General features: G+C 48.1%; 1 protein-coding gene and 3 long non-coding RNA genes across 5 annotated transcripts; 1 reads left to right on the top strand and 3 right to left on the bottom strand.

Moving 5' to 3' along the window:
• Positions 1–618: 618 nt before the first annotated feature.
• On the top strand, positions 619–16,891 carry LOC113145824 (CST complex subunit CTC1-like). The gene is given in 26 exon segments (XM_026332927.2): positions 619–789; positions 1,253–1,346; positions 1,524–1,620; positions 1,852–2,074; positions 5,352–5,572; positions 5,645–5,774; positions 5,877–6,182; positions 6,284–6,406; positions 6,571–6,800; positions 7,007–7,148; positions 7,246–7,460; positions 7,698–7,848; positions 7,850–7,868; positions 7,949–8,063; positions 8,158–8,566; positions 8,653–8,742; positions 8,985–9,122; positions 9,218–9,264; positions 9,366–9,442; positions 9,701–9,836; positions 9,953–10,021; positions 10,108–10,267; positions 15,924–15,979; positions 16,107–16,263; positions 16,356–16,476; positions 16,646–16,891. Coding segments are annotated over 26 exon segments (3,675 nt in total). The 5' UTR covers positions 619–732; the 3' UTR covers positions 16,738–16,891.
• On the bottom strand, positions 5,282–5,763 carry LOC117152768 (uncharacterized). The gene is made up of 2 exons (XR_004463319.1): positions 5,628–5,763; positions 5,282–5,517 (listed from the first exon to the last, which is right to left on the bottom strand). It is a non-coding gene; the product is annotated as an uncharacterized LOC117152768 (long non-coding RNA).
• Positions 7,370–8,285, bottom strand: LOC113145997 (uncharacterized). 2 transcript variants are annotated; one of them, XR_003297305.1, is made up of 4 exons: positions 8,165–8,285; positions 7,892–8,025; positions 7,687–7,796; positions 7,370–7,503 (listed from the first exon to the last, which is right to left on the bottom strand). It is a non-coding gene; the product is annotated as an uncharacterized LOC113145997 (long non-coding RNA). The 2 variants fall into 2 exon arrangements; XR_003297304.1 differs by having other exon boundaries at positions 7,892–8,057; positions 8,152–8,205.
• LOC113146004 (uncharacterized) lies at positions 8,566–16,703 on the bottom strand. The gene is made up of 4 exons (XR_003297306.2): positions 16,563–16,703; positions 16,339–16,454; positions 8,850–9,112; positions 8,566–8,752 (listed from the first exon to the last, which is right to left on the bottom strand). It is a non-coding gene; the product is annotated as an uncharacterized LOC113146004 (long non-coding RNA).
• Positions 16,892–18,195: the final 1,304 nt, after the last annotated feature.

Raw genomic sequence — 18,195 nt, 5'->3', positions numbered from 1 at the left:
TCAGATGTATATTTCCAAGTACTGTTTTCAGGGGAAAAGACAAAACAGCACCACACAATATTATGCCTGAATATTAGTGCTCGACTGTACTAACCAACTATGTTCCTTTTATATTATTGTTGATGGCATCTGGCATCGTTTTTATTTTTTCAGTGGCCCTAATCCTCATCCACATTTATCATCAATGGTATTTACAATGATTTTACTGTAATGTGCTGTTTAGTATCTGAGGATAATCAATTCTACCTGATAAAGTTGGTAATAAACTATAAGGTACATAGATTTAGGAATGGAGGAAGATAGAGGAATTATAAGGAAACACATAACTGTTACAGAAAAATGTATTTAAAGTTAATGTAATTTTCCTTATTGGTTATACATTAAAATTTAATTTATCAGAGTAACACACAGAAAAGATAAGAACTTAACCCTAACTCATATTTGACATGTGTTAAAATCCTTTAGTATTGTATATTATAGACAGGGTTTTTAATTTCACCATCATGTAAATAAAGTAATTGCCCACAGTGTGAAGCACAAACACTTTCTATGGTGCTGAACACACTGACCTAATTGACCCTCCCCGGACACCGCAGCCGAACAGGAAGTTGAGAAGGTTTTTTGCGGGAGCGGTTTGTTAATAAACGAGAGGACTGAAAAACGACATAGTTCATCCTTAATAAGTCATAAATTACTAACATCAGACTTCAGCGTTCAGGTTTATTGGACCCTATGGACATGGACTCCGTGCAGCTGTTCCTGGACCAGTTCAAACTCCGCAGTGAAGCCGTCAGTACAGTTTAGCGCAGACAGCAGGAACTCCGTACAGAAATATGTCAATTTAATCATATTTAGATTATGAGCCATAATAGAGATATGACAGTAGAAAATAAAACATTTTACAGTTACCAAGCGTTTCTGCTCAATTCGGCCTCAATTGATCCACCTACTATTAAAAACTACATATTGAAAACGGCAGTAAAAGAATCTTTTTAATCTAAAGTTAACATTTTCTAAGTTATGGCAACTCGTCACTGAAACTCGTGTCGGTGATTAATTTTCCTTTCTTGTTTGGTGTGTTTATAAATTCGGTGTACTCATAATTCACTTACCAGCTGCAGTTTAGCCCTGACTGATGTTTGTGTTTCTGAAGACACTGTACTGAGGCTGCTGTCAGACTTTGGTCCAGTTTTTAAATGAGGTTCTGTTCGTGTCTCAGTCATGAATAAACAGGTAAATGTTGGTCCTGCAGGAGACCACGTGGTTAAAGGAGATGTTCAGCTTCATCACACAACAGGTGTGTCCGATGTGTCCTGCCCCTTGTGCTGCTGACGAGTTATTGACAGGTGAGTCATCCAATCAGCTTTCAGTGTAGTTTCACAATGTAATACCTGCCTATAGGTAAATGAACCAGGCTAATCTTAGAGCGCAGTGAATATATAAGTTCAGCTGTTTTACTCATGTTGAAAAGGTCAAAGGTTATCATCAGGTATTAGGGCAGATGTTTACTGATGTTGTTTCAGGTGTGAGCTCTGACCAAGGTGTGTCTCTGAGTGTGTGTGTGGTGAAGAAGATTCAGAAGAACATGACAGTCACACACACGTTACCTGTCAGCTACAGGTACGACTGTCTGCAGCCTGTTTGCTACCTGTTTGACACCTGTCCAATACTTGTCTGCTGTGTGTCCAACACCTGTTTGACACCTGTGTCACTACTGTAACATTATTACCACATTATTTTCACAAAAGTGTGTGTTCATATATTTACTGTGTTTATATTCTCAGTTATTTACTGTTTAAAGCTGTACTGTATCTGTATTTTGTCACTGACCTTTGACCCTGCCTGTCCCAGGCCGGTGTCTGTCTTTGAACTGGTCTCCCAGCAGCACCTCGCCTGTGTCAGTACTCTGTCTTGGAGCACCAATCAGCAGCGAGCGTGGGCCAGGGAGGCGGAGCTCTCTCTGCCAGGACACCGGGCTCTGCCGCGGGTCAACCTGCTGCTGATTGGCTGCCTGAGAGAGGGGCGGGGCGGAGAGTGGAGGCTGACGAACAGCAGTGGGAGCGTCAGGTGTGAGGTGAGTCTAAAAGGCTGTGTCCATCTGGACTGTCAGAGTGACTCAGGGTTTTAAAGGTTAGTCCTAAGGGTGGGGGGTCAGAGAGTCCAGAGTTATTAAGACTCTTTATTTGACTTAAACTATGTTTTTACAGAACTGCTGCCTCCAGCGTCCATGTGTAAAGCTTATAAATCTGTAAAACCATCCATCCATCCATCCATTTTCTACCGCTTATCCGGGGCCGGGTCGCGGGGGCAGTAGCCGAATCAGGGATACCCAGACTTCCTTCTCCCTGGACACTTCCTACAGCTCTTCCGGGGGGACACCGAGGCGTTCCCAGGCCAGCCGGGAGACCTAGTCCCTCCAGCGTGTCCTGGGTCTTCCCCGGGGCCTCCTCCCGGTGGGACATGCCCGGAACACCTCCCCAGGGAGGCGCCCAGGAGGCATCCGAAACAGATGCCCAAGCCACCTCAACTGACTCCTCTCGATGTGGAGGAGCAGCGGCTCTACTCCGAGCTCCTCCCGGGTGACCGAGCTCCTCACCCTATCTCTAAGGGAGCGCCCGGCCACCCTGCGGAGGAAGCTCATTTCAGCCGCTTGTATCCACGATCTCGTTCTTTCGGTCATGACCCAGAGCTCATGACCATAGGTGAGAGTAGGAACGTAGATTGACCGGTAAATCGAGAGCTTCGCCTTCTGGCTCAGCTCCTTCTTCACCACAACGGACCGGTACACCGACCGCATTACTGCTGCCGATGCCCCGATCCGTCTGTCAATCTCACGTTCCGTCCTTCCCTCACTCGTGAACAAGACCCCGAGATACTTAAACTCCTCCACTTGAGGCAGGATGTCTTCCCTGGCCTGGAGATGGCAAACCACCTTTTTCCGGTTGAGTACCATGGCCTCGGACTTGGAGGTGCTGATTCTCATCCCAGCCGCTTCACACTCGGTTGCAAACCGCCCCAGTGAACGCTGGAGATCCTGGCTCGATGGAGCCAACAGGACAACATCATCTGCAAAAAGCAGAGATGAAATCCTGTGGTCCCCGAACTGGACTCCCTCCGTCCCCTGGCTGCGCCTAGAAATTCTGTCCATAAAAGTAATGAACAGAACCGGTGACAAAGGGCAGCCCTGCCGGAGTCCAACGTGTACTGGGAACAGGTCTGACTTACTGCCGGCAATGCGAACCAAGCTCCTGCTCCGTTTGTACAGAGACCGGATAGCCCCCAGCAAAGAGCCCCGGACCCCATACTCCTGGAGCACCTCCCACAGGATGTCACGAGGGACCCGGTCGAATGCCTTCTCCAAGTCCACAAAACACACGTGGACTGGTTGGGCAAACTCCCATGAACCCTCGAGCACCCTCGAGAGTGTGTAGAGCTGGTCCAGTGTTCCACGCCCAGGACGGAAACCGCATTGTTCCTCCTGAATCCGAGGTTCGACCACCGGCCGGATCCTCCTCTCCAGCACCCTGGCATAGACCTTCCCCGGGAGGCTGAGGAGTGTGATCCCTCTGTAGTTGGAACACACCCTCCGGTCCCCCTTCTTAAAAAGAGGAACCACCACCCCGGTCTGCCAATCCAGGGGTACTGTCCCCGAACGCCAAGCGATGTTGCACAGGCGTGTCAGCCATGACAGCCCAACAACATCCAGAGACTTGAGGTACTCGGGACGGATCTCATCCACCCCCGGTGCTTTGCCACCGAGGAGCTGCCGAACTACCTCAGTGACTTCGGCTTGGGTGATGGATGGATCAGCCTCCGAATCCCCAGCCCCTGCTTCCCTTATGGAAGACGTGTTGACAGGATTGAGGAGATCCTCGAAGTATTCCTTCCACCGTCCGACAATATCCCCAGTCGAGGTCAGCAGCTCACCACTTCCACTGTAAACAGCGTTGGTAGAGCACTGCTTCCCCCTCCTGAGGCGCCGGATGGTTTGCCAGAATTTCTTCGGGGCCGACAGGTAGTCCTTCTCCATGGCCTCACCGAACTCCTCCCATACCCGAGTTTTTGCCTCCATCACCGCCTGGGCTGCAGCACGCTTGGCCCTGCGGTACCTGTCAGCTGCTTCGGAAGTCCCACAAGCCAAGCAAGCTCGGTAGGACTCCTTCTTCAGCTTGACGGCATCCCTTACCTCCGGTGTCCACCACCGGGTTCGGGGATTGCCGCCACGACAGGCACCCGAAACCTTACGGCCACAGCTCCTAGCCGCCGCGTCGACAATGGAGGTGGAAAACATGGTCCATTCGGACTCAATGTCCCCAGCCTCCCCTGGGATCTGGTAGAAGCTCTCTCGGAGGTGTGAATTAAAGACCCCTCTGACAGTGGGTTCGGCCAAACATTCCCAACAGACCCTCACAGTACGTTTGGGCCTGCCAAGTCTGTCCCGCTTCCTCCTCCGCCAGCGGATCCAACTCACCACCAGGTGGTGATCAGTTGACAGCTCTGCCCCTCTCTTCACCCGAGTGTCCAAGACATACGGCCGAATGTCAGATGACACGACTACAAAGTCGATCATTGACCTCCGGCCTAGGGTGTCCTGGTGCCCTGTGCACTGATGGACACCCTTATGCTTGAACATGGTGTTCGTTATGGACAAACTGTGAGTAGCACAGAAGTCCAACAACAGAACACCACTCGGGTTCGTATCGGGGAGGCCGTTCCTCCCAATCACGCCCCTCCAGGTTTCACTGTCGCTGCCCACGTGAGCGTTGAAGTCCCCCAACAGAATTATGGAGTCCCCGGTAGGAGCACCTTTCAGCACCCCCCCGAGAGACTCCAAAAAGGCCGGGTATTCAGCACTGTTGTTCGGCCCATAAGCCGAAACAACAGTGCGAGACCTATCCCCGACCCGAAGGCGCAGGGAAACGACCCTTTCACTCTGGGGGGAAAACTCCAACACGTTGCGGCTGAGCTGGGGAGCTATGAGCAAGCCCACACCAGCTCGCCGCCGCTCACCGCGAGCAACTCCAGAGTAGAAGAGAGTCCAGCCCCTCTCAAGGAGCTGGGTTCCAGAGCCCAGGCTGTGCGTGGAGGTGAGCCCGACTATCTCTAGTCGGTACCGCTCAACCTCCCGCACAAGCTCAGGCTCCTTCCCCCCCAGTGAGGTGACATTCCATGTCCCTAGAGCCAGTTTCAGCATCCAGGGATCGGGTCGCCGAGGTCCCCGTCCTCGACCACTGCCCGATCCACTATGCACCTGTAAAATCTGTAAAACCTTTTAGCTTAACAGGTTTTTATTGTTTTTATTATTTTTCACCTGCAGCTGAACAGTTTAACACCTGTCTGTCTCTCTGCAGGTCCAGTCTCCCTCTTCTATGTGGCTAAATCGTCCCGTCTTACTCCCTCACTGGAACTACATCCCCCACAATGCCCTGGAGCAGGGTGAGGTTGGAGGCTGCGTGGAGCTGATTGGTTCTCCTGTGCTGCTGTGTCCTGGTCCTGAGCAGGGATTGGCTGCTGCCGCTGAAAAAGAGGCGGGTCTTAGTGTCAGAGAGGCTGCAGGTCTACTGCAGCACAGGTGGGTCACCTGTGTGTCTATCTCTGTTTGACCAGTCTTTCTGTCTCTGACTTACCTGTCTGTCTGCGTTAGGGTCAGAGGTCAGCGGGTGGCAGTCTGTGGACAGGTGGGTTCAGTGAGCCCAGTGCTGGTCGTGGCAGGAACAAGCTTCTTCTGCTTCACACTGACAGACAACAGACACACGTTACCTGTGCTCGTGAAGGTACGACACCTGTCTGTGACCTGTCTCTCTCACCTGTCTCTGTGACCTGTCTGTCTGTCTCTCTTTTTCTCACCTGTCTCTCTCTCGCCTGTCTGCCTGCAGGTCACCAGCAGACTGTGGTGGTCTCAGTGTGTGTGTGTTGGTGAGAGTGTGTGTGTGACAGCTCTGCGAGTGTGTGTCCTGCGAGGCTGGAGAGGAAACAACATCCTGTGTGTAACAGACCAATCACAAATACACACAGACAACACACTGACACACACACCTGTGGAACACACACAAACACAGTCACAATCAGACACGCCCGTTCCCATGATGTCATATGACAATGACAATGAAGAGGAGGAGCCTGAGAGAGACTTTATCCAATCAGGTGTCAGGGTGAAACAGTCCAGGGTCATCAGTTACCAGGTGAGATACAGATGATACTCAGTCCTGATTGGTTGTCAGAATGTTTTCATTTTACCTGCTGAGGTACCTGTGTAAGAAGCTCCGCCTCTCACCTCTGACAGGGCATGGTGACTGAGGTGGTAAGTGAGGGGGCGGGGCTGTATGTGATTGACAGGAAGGTGGGTCTGTGCCTGGCCTATCAGCCGACTCTGAGGAGGAGACTGAGAGCAGGAGACTGTGTGGAGGTGAGTCTGAGTCCAGGTGTGATCCCTGCTCTGGGATTGGTCCAGGTGTTAATATCACTTTATAATATCACTTATATATAATATAATATATATATATATATATATATAATATATACAGAAATTCTTCATACAGTTTTATTGTTTTCTAAACACTCCCCCTGCAGCTCCATCATGTCCACTTCCTGTTTCGGCCCTGTCCTGACTTTCCTCCCAGCATGCTCTGCACCTGTCTGCGCTCCACCTTGAGGGTCACCTCCTTCAGCAGGGTGGGGGGGTCTCCACCTGACTCCACTTGCCCTGGTGATGGAGCGTTACCACGGTTGGTGCTGGAGAAGAATGTGGGCGTGTCTGAGTACCTGTGGGCGTGTCACCTGAGCTCACAGCTGTCACACAGGTGAGTTTATACTGCAGAGACACAGGACGATGTTATTATTAAACACCTGTATCCAAATCATCACAGCAGCTCTGAAACAGTCTGAACACACACTGAACATTATCACTGCTGGACTTTTGAATTGGTCCGACACAGGGGTTCCTAATAAACCGACGGAGTCTTACCCAGGGGTTCCTAATAAACTGACCATAGTGTTTGTGTCTCAGTCTGGTTCCCAGTGTGTTGAAGCAGCAGTGTGCGTGTGTGTTGTCCTGGAAGCTGATGGACTTTGTGTGGAGACGAGGAAGAAGAAGGAGGGATATTTACTCAGAGATGTTGGACGAGCCTCATACCTGTCCCCTGACTGAGGTAGATACACCTGAAGTGGCTCTGTGTCTCCACAGGTCAGTGTTTGTGTCTTTAACATCTTTAACACAGTCAGTGTGTGGTGTGTGTGTTTCCATAGTACAGTGTTGACCCTGGCGTCCATCAGTACATCAGTATATCAAAGCTCATCCAGTCTCTACAGTCCGACTGCTGGTCTTCAGTCTCTCTGAGCTCTCTGCTGCCTCCTGATGGATCCAGTCTGACCAGATCCCAGATCAATACAGCACTGTCCTGGTCCTGCAGGACTCTGACACCTGACCCCCAGAACAATCGTCAGACTGGAGAGACACTCAGGTAAACCCAGACTCAGGTAAACTCAGGACGAGCAGCTGCTCAGCTAGATGCAAACACAAACAGCAGTTTGAACTGTTTTTCAGAGCAGGGACATTCAATGTGTTTCATGATGTTTTATAGGACAGAAACATTTTGTACACACAGAAATATACTGGTAGTACTGGATAAATTAACCAGTTAATACATGAGTATTTACTGACTACACACAATAAATAACACCTGTTACCTGTGTGACAGGCGGCGCCCCCTGCTGTTGGTCGGGGTCCTGGAGCTTCCATCTCTGGCGTCTGAACACAAACGGACTCTGCAGCTCAGAGACTCCACTGGAGCTGTGGCCTGTGTTGTCAGTGAGGAAGAGGAGGGAGGTCAGAGGGCGGCATTCAAACACATTCAACACCGCCTGGATTGGTACAACACACACAAACACACACCTGCCCAGAGGTTAGAGGTCACAGACTGCAGGTTCAACAAATGTATGTGTGTTCCAGGTTGTCTGGTGTGTGTGCAGCAGTTCACCATGGTAACAGAGAGATTCCTCCAATCAGATTTCCCCTCCTACCAACACCTGGATCAGGACAGATTCATCACACACAAAAACTGCAGGTACACACACACTCACACACACACACACACACACACTCACACATTAAAACACACATATGAACATGTTAAAATCTGTTTGTGTGTTTACCTGCAGAGTTTACCTGCAGTTTTCTCTGGACCATGTGCACATCCTGAGTCCATCTGTTGCTATGGTAACACACCTGAGACGGATGGGGGAGGGGCCAGCAGGTGATGTCACAGACAGGAAGCAGACAGTAGAAGAACAAGAGGGAGGACAAACTGCAGGAAGGAAAAGGAGAAGAACAGGAGACACATCTGTTGCCACGACAACCCAGGCATGTGTCTCCATGGTGATCAGAGTGGAGCAGAAAGAGGGTGTAGCCTGGAGGAATACAGGGGTGGAGCTAAAGAAAGAGGAGGTGGGGCTGACACTGAGCTTCTCTGTCCGAGCTGCTATGATTGGCCCAGTGGTCAGGTGGGGGCGGGACCCAAAGAATGGACCAATGACAGACAGAGAAGCAGAGAAGGACTGGGATGGCAAAGTGAGACATACACCTACGCTTTTAGTTCCCATGATGCACCTGTGATCAGTTGTTACGTGGTTACCTGTTGCTGCTGCTTTGCACAGGTGGTGCTGGTATTCTCAGGTGTGTCGGCTCGATGGTTCCCCCTCCTCCAGCCTGGATGTTTCTATAGACTCATCGCTGCTAACACTCAGGTAAACACACCTGTGATGATGTCAATGAGGGGCACGGCTGAAGTCTCACAAAGCTCTACAACTTGTAGCTCAGTGTATTTATCACCTCCATCACATCTTAACTCTACCTGAGGCAGCAGGGTCATGTTTCTGTGCAGGTGAACTCTGGGTTTGTATCAGTTGGATCCTGAGTTCAGCCTGATGTAGTTTTATTGCATCATCAGAATCCTGGCAGCTGATTGGTCTGTGTGTCTGTCTATCAGGATCCCAGTGTTTTAATTGGCTCTGGTGTTTCTGGGCGGAGCAGAGTGGAGCTCCACACTGACCCCACCCTGCAGGTCAGATCTGATTGGAGGTTCCACACTCTGATAAGTCCACTGCTGCTGCACACCTGCAGACAGGTAAACACACACACAGTGTCATACTGCCTATATACAGTTTATCACAGATGAGATGAAGACGCTCTCTCGCTCTCTCTCTCTCTCTCTGTCTTCAGACTCTCTCGCCCTCAGTCCTGTCTGTCTCTCAGGTCCTGGACTCCAGGTGAACTGGTCCTTAACACACCTGTATTTCTAATTATACACAAAAACACCTGTGATTGATCGCCATGAGGAGTAATCAATAACTCTCATATCTGTGTGTAGTTCAGAGCTGGTGTGTTTTCAGGGTCTGGTATCAGACAGGATCAACCTGAACTACAGGACAAGTGACACACATACAGGTACAAACACACACATGCACAGGCATAAACACACATTAACACACACACACACACGGATAAATTATAATTTACTGTCATTGTCATAGAAGAACTAACTTTCCTCAGCACACAAGAAAAAAAAAAGTAAAGAATCAAGTAAAGAATCAGGTCCAGATGAGACCCAGGTCCAGGTTAGAACCAGATTAGTCTTGGACCTTAGGGCCAGGGGGATGCACTGATGAGTTTCCTCACTGACAGACTGTGTATGTGTGTGTTCAGGTGTGCGTCTCACCATGTGTGACCAAACTGGGAGGAGTCTGCAGGTGTATCTGGACCTAAGCCACACCCCCTACCCCCCTGGCCTGTTGCCTGGCAACATGCTGTTGCTGTCTGGTTTCCACAGGAAACTGTCCAGGTAACACACACACACAGACAGGAACTAACCTTAACCCTAAAACCAGGTCTGAGCCCTCAGACAGACCTGTGAAGATGAGTCTGACCTCTGACTCCACCTGTGTTTACCTGCCTCAGGTCAGGAAGTGTGTACTGCAGCAGTTCACCTGTCAGCTCCATCACTGTGACCTCACTGGGAGACACCAGGTAACATGACTGATTGATTATCTATAATAATGATTGATCCACTACTAAAACACTGACACAGTATCATCTGTGTGTTTTTGTTTCAGCTCTGCTCACCCTCCTCCTGTTCCCATCATGCACCTGGGCCTGTGGGCTGTCAGCACAGAGCAGAGGTGTATTGTGAGTCAGGTCAGAGGTCACATTGTCTGTTTCCTGTTCCTGCATCTGCAGTGGAGCTGCTCAGTGTGTGGCAGCGACTACACACAGGTATGTATACTACTAATGTAGTACTGCAAATGTACACACAGCTATGTATACTGCATATGTAATACTACTAACGTACACACAGGTTACTGTACTGCAAATGTACACACAGGTACATATTTATTGAATTTTGTGTCTATTATAGTTTGTGTTAGTATTCATGTTTATTGTTTATATTTACTATTGGAAGTTGAAAAAGGAAGAGTGTTGTGTGGCTTTCAGGGAGGAGCTGAAACAGGCTCTGGGAGGTCAGGAGGTTTTTCCAGATGACTGGACAGCTACAGCTAAAGTGATCAGGGAGACAGGTAGGAGGGTACTTGGTGTGTCATCTGGAAGAGGAAAGCAGATAAGGAGACTTGGTGGTGGAATGAGGAAGTTCAGGAGTGTGTTAAGAGGAAAAGGTTAGCTAAGAAGAAGTGGGACACAGAGAGGACAGAAGAGAACAGACAGGAGTACAGGGAGATGCAGCATAAGGTGAAGGTAGAGGTGGCAAAGGCCAGACAAAGGGCATATGAGGATTTGTATGATAGGTTGGACTCTAAGGAGGGAGAGGTGGATTTGTACAGGTTGGCGAGGCAGAGAGACAGATGGGAAGGATGTGCAGCAGGTTAGGGTGATCAAGGACAGGGATGGAAATGTGTTGACAGGTGCCACAAGTGTGATGGAAAGATGGAAGGAATACTTTGAAGAGTTGGTGAATGAGGAAAATGTCAGAGAGCACAGAGCAGAAGAGGTGACTGTTATGGAGCAGGAAGTAGCAAAGATCAGTAAGGATGAAGTGAGGAAGGCATTGAAGAGGATGAAGAGTGGAAAGGCAGTTGGTCCTGATGACATACCTGTGGAGGTATGGAAGTGTTTAGGAGAGGTGGCAGTAGAGTTTTTGACTGGGCTACTTAACAAGATCTTGGAGAAAGAGGATGCCTGAGGAATGGAGGAGAAGTGTACTGGTGCCCATCTTTAAGAACAAGGGAGACGTGCAGAGTTGTGGAAACTACAAAGGAATAAAGCTGATGAGTCACACAATGAAGTTATGGGAAAGAGTAGTGGAGGCTAGGCTGAGGTCAGAAGTGAGCATTTGTGAGCAGCAGTATGGTTTCATGCCAAGAAAGAGAACCACAGATGCAATATTTGCTTTGAGAATGCTGATGGTGAAGTACAGAGAAGGCCAGAAGGAGCTGCATTGTGTCTTTGTAGATTTGGAAAAAGCGTATGACAGGGTGCCGAGAGAGGAGCTGTGGTTTTGTATGAGGAAGTCTGGAGTGGCAGAGAAGTATGTTCGAGTGGTGCAGGACATGTATGAGAGCTGTAAGACAGTGGTGAGTTGTACTGTAGGGGTGACAGAGGAGTTCAAGGTGGAGGTGGGACTGCACCAAGGATCGGCTTTGAGCCTCTTCTTGTTTGCTGTGGTGATGGACAAGCTGACAGATAAGGTTAGACAGGAATCTCCGTGGACCATGATGTTTGCAGATGACACTGTCATCTGTAGTGAGAGCAGGGAGCAGGTGGAGGAAAATCTAGAGAGTTGGAGGTTTGCTCTGGAAAGGAGAGGAATGAAGGTTAGTCACAGTAAAACAGAGTACATGTGTGTAAATGAGAGGGACTCAAGTAGAACGGTGAGGTTACAGGGAGTAGAGGTGAAGAAGGTGGAGGATTTTAAGGACCTAGGGTCAACAGTCCAGAGCAACACAGAGTGTGGAAAAGAAGTGAAGAGACGTGTGCAAGCAGGTTGGAACAGGTGGAGGAAAGTGTCAGGTGTGATGTGTGACAAAAGAGTGTCAGCAAGAATGAAAGGAAAGGTGGACAAGACAGTGGTGAGACCAGCAATGTTGTCTGGTTTAGAGACAGTGGCACTGAGACAAAGACAGGAGGCAGAGCTGGAGGTAGCAGAGCTGAAGATGTTGAGGTTCTCTCTGGGAGTGACGAGGATGGATAGGATCAGGAATGAGGACATCAGAGGGACAGCTCATGTTAGATGGTTTGGAGAAAAAGCCAGGGAAGCCAGATTGAGATGGTTTGGACATGTTCAGAGGAGGGACAGTGAATACATTGGTAAAAGGATGCTGAGGTTAGAGCTGCCAGGAAGGAGGACTAGAGGAAGACCAAAGAGGAGGTTCTTGGATGTAGTCAGAATCAGAATCAGAATCAGAAACAGTTTTATTGCCAAATAAGTGAGGGGTTCACGTTATAAGGAATTTGTTTTGGTGAGATGGTGCAAACATAGAGCATAGACATGACAAGTTACATATAACATATAATAAGTGCCCTAAATGAGCAGCATAGATGAATAAAATATGTAAGGTGCAGTGAAATTAAAAATACTGTATGTATACTTTTCTTATTTACAAGATGAATTTACAGAAAGAGCAACGCAATATGACTAAGTAGTGCAGTGGGATGAACAGTGCAAAAGTCGTCAGGTGGATGACGGAACAAGGTACGGTGACTGTGCTAAAGTGTCAGAGCAGTGTCTGTTGGAGTTAATGAGTCTGATGGCAGATGGGAAGAAGCTGTTTTTATGACGTGAGGTTCTAGTCCGAGTGGATCGTAACCTTCTGCCTGAGGGAAGTGGCACAAAGAGACCATGACCAGGGTGGGAGGGATCAGCTGAGATTCTGCCTGCACGCCGCAGAGTTCTGGAGAGGTACAGGTCATCAATAGATGGGAGGTTGCAGCCGATCACCTTCTCAGCAGAGCACACAACGTGCTGCAGTCTGAGCTTGTCCCTGGCCGTGGCACCAGCGTACCACACGGTGATGGAGGAGGTGAGAATGGATTCGATGATGGCTGTGTAGAACTGAACCATCATCTTGGCTGGTAGCTTGAGTGTTCTCAGCTGCCGCAGGAAGAACATCCTCTGCTGGGCCTTCTTGATGAGGGAGCTGATGGTCGGCTCCCACTTGAGATCCTGGGTGATGGTGGTGCCCAGGAAGCGGAAGGAGTCCACAGTGGATACTGGGGTGTCTGCCAGGGTGAGGGGTGTCAGCGGAACTGAGACTTTCCGAAAGTCAATGATCATCTCCACTGTCTTCTGGGCATTCAGCACCAGGTTGTTGTTGCTGCACCAGGATTCCAGACGGTCCACCTCTCTCCAGTAGGCAGACTTGTCTCCGTTCGAGATGAGTCCGATGAGGGTGGTGTCATCTGCAAACTTAACCGGCTTGACAGACTGGTGGTCAGAGGTGCAGCTGTTAGTGTACAGCGAGAAGAGCAGAGGGGAAAGTACACAGCCTTGTGGGGTTCCGGTGCTGGTGGTCCGGGTGTCTGAGACATTCTTCCCTAGCCTCACGTGCTGCCTCCTATCTGTTAGGAAGTCAGTGATCCACAGACAGATGGAGTCAGGCACGTTCAGCAAGGACAGCTTGTCCTGAAGGAGAGCAGGGTGGATTGTATTGAAGGCAGAGCTGAAATCCACGAACAGGATCCTGGCGTAGGTTCCTGGGGAATCCAGATGCTGCAGGATGTAGTGTAGGGCCAAGTTGATTGCGTCGGCTACAGATCTGTTAGCTCTGTAGCGAACTGCAGGGGGTCTAGGAGGGGGGCCGTGATGGTCTTGAGTTGGGGAAGAATCAGTCGTTCAAATGATTTCATGACTTGAGACGTCAATGCCATAGGTCTGTAATCATTGAGACCAGTGATCCTCTGCTTTTTTGGGACTGGGACTATGGTGGAGGATTTGAAGCAGACAGGCACGTGACATGACTCCAGTGAGGTGTTGAAAATGTCTGTGAACACAGGAGTCAGCTCATCCGCACAGTGTCTTAGGGTGGAGGGGGACACACCGTCTGGGCCGGGAGCCTTGCGGGGGTTCAGTTTCCTGAAAATCCTGTTTACATCTTCCTCCAGGATTGCGAGGGCTGGATATATGGGGGAGGTGGTGGGGGTTATGGGCGACTTTGATGGGTCCTCTGGGTGGTGTGGGGAGGGGGTGTGATTGACTGTGTTGATGGCTTGAGTGGAGGTGTCAGGGCAGCCTGATGAATCCTCAAAGCGACAATAGAACTCATTTAGGCTGTTGGCTAGTCGAAGGTCGTCAGTGGAGTGGAGGGATTTAGGCTTGTAGTTGATGATTTGCCTAAGCCCCTTCCACACAGAGGCTGAGTCGTTGGCAGAGAACTGTTGCTGGAGTCTCTCAGAGTACAGTGATTTAGCTCTTCTCACCTCCTTGCTAACCCTGTACTTAGCACTTTTGTAGTTCTCTCTGTCTCCACTTTTAAATGCCAATTCCTTCTGTAGCCTCAGCTGTCTGAGTGTAGCTGTGAACCAGGGTTTGTCATTGTTGTAACTCACCCTGGTTCGTGTTGGTAGGATACCGTCCTCACAGAACTGTATATATGACGTCACAGTGTCTGTGTACTCGTCCAGGCCATCTGTAGCAGCTCTGAACACATCCCAGTCCGTAGAGTCCAAACATGCACGAAGCTCATCCACAGCCTGGCTAGTCCATTTTCTAGATATTTTTACCACAGGTCTGGAGAGCTTCAGCCTCTGTCTGTACACGGGAATCAGATGGATCATGACGTGGTCAGATAGTCCGAGAGCAGCGCGTGGCACTGCGTGGTATGCTCCCCTTATTGTGGTGTAACAGTGATCAAGCGTGTTTTCCTCTCTGGTTGGGCATATGATGTGTTGTTTGTATTTTGGTAGTTCTTTACTCAGATTTCCTCTATTAAAGTCACCAAGGACGATGACTAAAGAGTTCGGATGTTCTCGTTCCACACGCAGAATATGGTCCGCGAGTACACGCTGAGCCTCGTGCACGTCCCCACTCGGCGGGATGTAAGTACAAGCGAGGATGAATGAATGGAACTCACGCGCAGAGTAAAATGGCTTGCAGTTAATGAGTAACTAAATATTCCAGATCCGGAGAGCAAAGATGGGAGATCACAGTCACATCGGTACACCAGCCACTGTTAATGTAGAAACAGAGACCACCACCTTTAGCCCTGCCGGAAATTTCCCTGAGACGATCCGCTCGGAGTAGTTGGAATCCCTCCAGGTGTAGCGCGGAGTCTGGTGTTTGTTCACAGAGCCACGTTTCCGTAAAGCACAAGACACAAGATGAAGAAAACTCCCCGTTTCTTCTCGTCAGCAGTGCCAGTTCATCCATTTTATTGGAGAGTGAGCGGACGTTGGAGAGGAAGATCCCAGGTAGCGGTGTGCGCATTCTCCGTTGTCGCAGACGCACAAGTGCGCCGGCACGCTTTCCTCTTCGGTGGTGTTTCACTTTTTTGACCAAAACATTAAGTAAATCTGCAGCAGAAGCCAAAAAAACTGGATATAAGTCCGTGGGGGTGGAGTGTTTATGAGCTCTTCTCTGGTGTAAGAGCAAGCAGACACAAAGTTAACGCACAAAAACAAACAAAACAGGACGCAGCAACACACCAAGGCGGCCATACTCGGCGCCATCTTTGGATGTGGAGGAGGACATGAGGATAGTCGGTGTGGGTGAGGAGGATACAGAGGATAGGGTTAAATGGAGGCAGATGATTGGCTGTGGAGACTCCTGAAGGGAGCAGCCCAGAGGAGGAGAAGGAGAAGAAGAAGAAGATTATATTTACTATAGTTTGTGTTAGTTATTATTTATGTTTATTGTTTATATTTACTACAGTTTGTTTACTTTCCATCCTGTGGTAAACACCTGACTCTCTCTCTCTCTCAGTCTTGTTCCAGTTCTCAGTGTCGTTCGACCTCCTCATTGTTTCAGTCCAAAGCAAAGTAAGAACCTGGACCTGCAGCCTGGTCCTCACTTCATGTCTGTGTATTGATCAGTGATTGATGATGTATTGATCAATATCTTAATTGGATTGGTGATTGATGATATATCGATCTGTATTTCAATCAGAGTGGTGATGGACGACGGCACAGGTGAGGCTCACGTCTGGTTCTCAGGTGCTCTCGTTCGTCCTCTGCTCAAATTGGCTGATTCTCAGTGGGAGGGGCTTCAGAGGGCGCTCAGGGTCAAGGGTCATATTAGAGTATACCCCCAGGGGCGGAGCCTGGTCAGTACCACTTCCTCTTTCACTGTTTCTGTTTCTGCAGACATTTAACTGTTTACCTGTGTGTTTACTGTTTACCTGTGTCTCTGTCTCAGGTGTGTGACCCTGAGTGTGACGACCCTCTCCTCCACTTCCTGTTGTGTGTGTGCAGCACTGATGTTGTGGGTCGTCCCATCTCACTCACCTGCAGGAAACTGAGCAACCAGAGACCAGAGGGTAACACACACACACACACAGACATTAAAACACACACAGACATTAAAACACATCAAAACACACCTTAAAAAATAAGAGTCCACTACCTGGATGGGAATTATCAGAATCATTTGTCCTGGTTTAGTGAAACCACACCTGAAGATCATGTTTGCTTGTTTGTTTGTTGTAGAGCTGCGGAGGTTCAGTCGAGGAGACAGAGACTTCATGACCAGGATGGTTCCTGCTCTACAGCTCAAGTGTCTGCACATCCACACTGACTGATCTAAACCTGTTTGTGTTGACACTGAAGAGTTTGATGTACAGAACAAACAGTTTATAATATTCAGTTGTAAAGAGTGTGGTGTTGTTTTGTTTAATTTTAATGTTGAACATTTTAATTATATTAAATTAATAAAGTGTAGTTTATAAATGTTAATTATTTCTCCGGTCTAAGCTCTTATTTATTTTTTATATATCATAAACTAACAGTGGACTGGTAAAACTGGTTATTGATGATCCACCAGGAGGCGTCTCAGCTCTTTCACTTTATCTGCTTCTGTTCAACAACAACAAGCTTCACCTGGAAACAGATGAGTCATCAGCAGCTGATTTTCTAATTGGCTGAGCAGGTGTTTGTTTTCTTTGTCTTCATTTAAAACAACAAACCTGCAGGTGCATCAACATGTCATCAGAATTTAATCAATAACTGTATTAAAGTAAAAACTGATATTACCTGGTGAAACAATTGTATTTTCATGTCTTGAATGATTAATTAAAGCAACTGTGATCAGTTATTGATCTGTGTAGACTTATTTTGAACACATGTAGCCTACAGACTGGAGAGAGGTTCATTTGGTATTTGGTTTGTTCCAGGTGAGAAAATCTTTAGAGTTTGACCGATTGATTATCAATCGTTAAAATATTCATCAGTTTCACACAGAAACATTTTCCTGTGACTATGTGTTTAAGTTTTGAAATCCAAATAGACAGCTTCGTTGTCTTAAGCATCGCTACAGGAAATCCTTCCTGCCTCATGCCATAACTCTGTACAACACATCTTCACTGTGTGTCAGATAACAACCTGAACTGACTGTCTGAACTGGAAATATCTGCACACAGGTTCTCTTTTAATTTTTTAAAATTTTTTTGAACACGTTGTATATTGTCTGCACACTTGATGAACAGCAGGGGGAGTATCAGCTCGTTTTCTCTGCTGCTGTTCAACCATAAAAACCTGCTGTTAGTGACTGATGACGGGTCTGCAGCTCAGCTTCTGATTGGCTGCTGATCAAACAGGTAGTGAAAGTAAACCTTTGGGACTTTCCACGGTGCGTTCAGGGACTAATGGAAAGAGAAGGAGGAATATAAGCCACAAAATAAACGCAGCAGCTGTTTGATCACATGACTCCTGATTCATAAACTTATTAATATGATAATAATCCTGCTGAGTTTGTGTTTATGAAGCTCACAGACTTTAAACTAAATCATTTACCTGTCCACATAAATGATCATTAACTCAGACTAAACCTTAATAATCCACAAGGGAAAGTGCAGTTTAATAAAGTTTAGTCTAACTAGTCAAACTCTTTACACTGTCACATTGACTTTGGACTCATAGTGTAAATGAATTAACATTTATTCATCAAAGATTTAAAAATTTCTTCAATGTCTGGACTCTGTCTGAACCAGTCTTTAGTCAAATAAATTAACACATCTGGACATTGTGTGTGACAATAAACA

Source organism: Mastacembelus armatus, chromosome 18, assembly GCF_900324485.2.
Source record: "Mastacembelus armatus chromosome 18, fMasArm1.2, whole genome shotgun sequence".
In the NCBI taxonomy this organism is placed as follows: Eukaryota; Metazoa; Chordata; class Actinopteri; order Synbranchiformes; family Mastacembelidae; genus Mastacembelus; species Mastacembelus armatus.
Note: the sequence above shows the minus strand (reverse complement) of the source record. Positions and strands in the feature narration are given on the sequence as shown.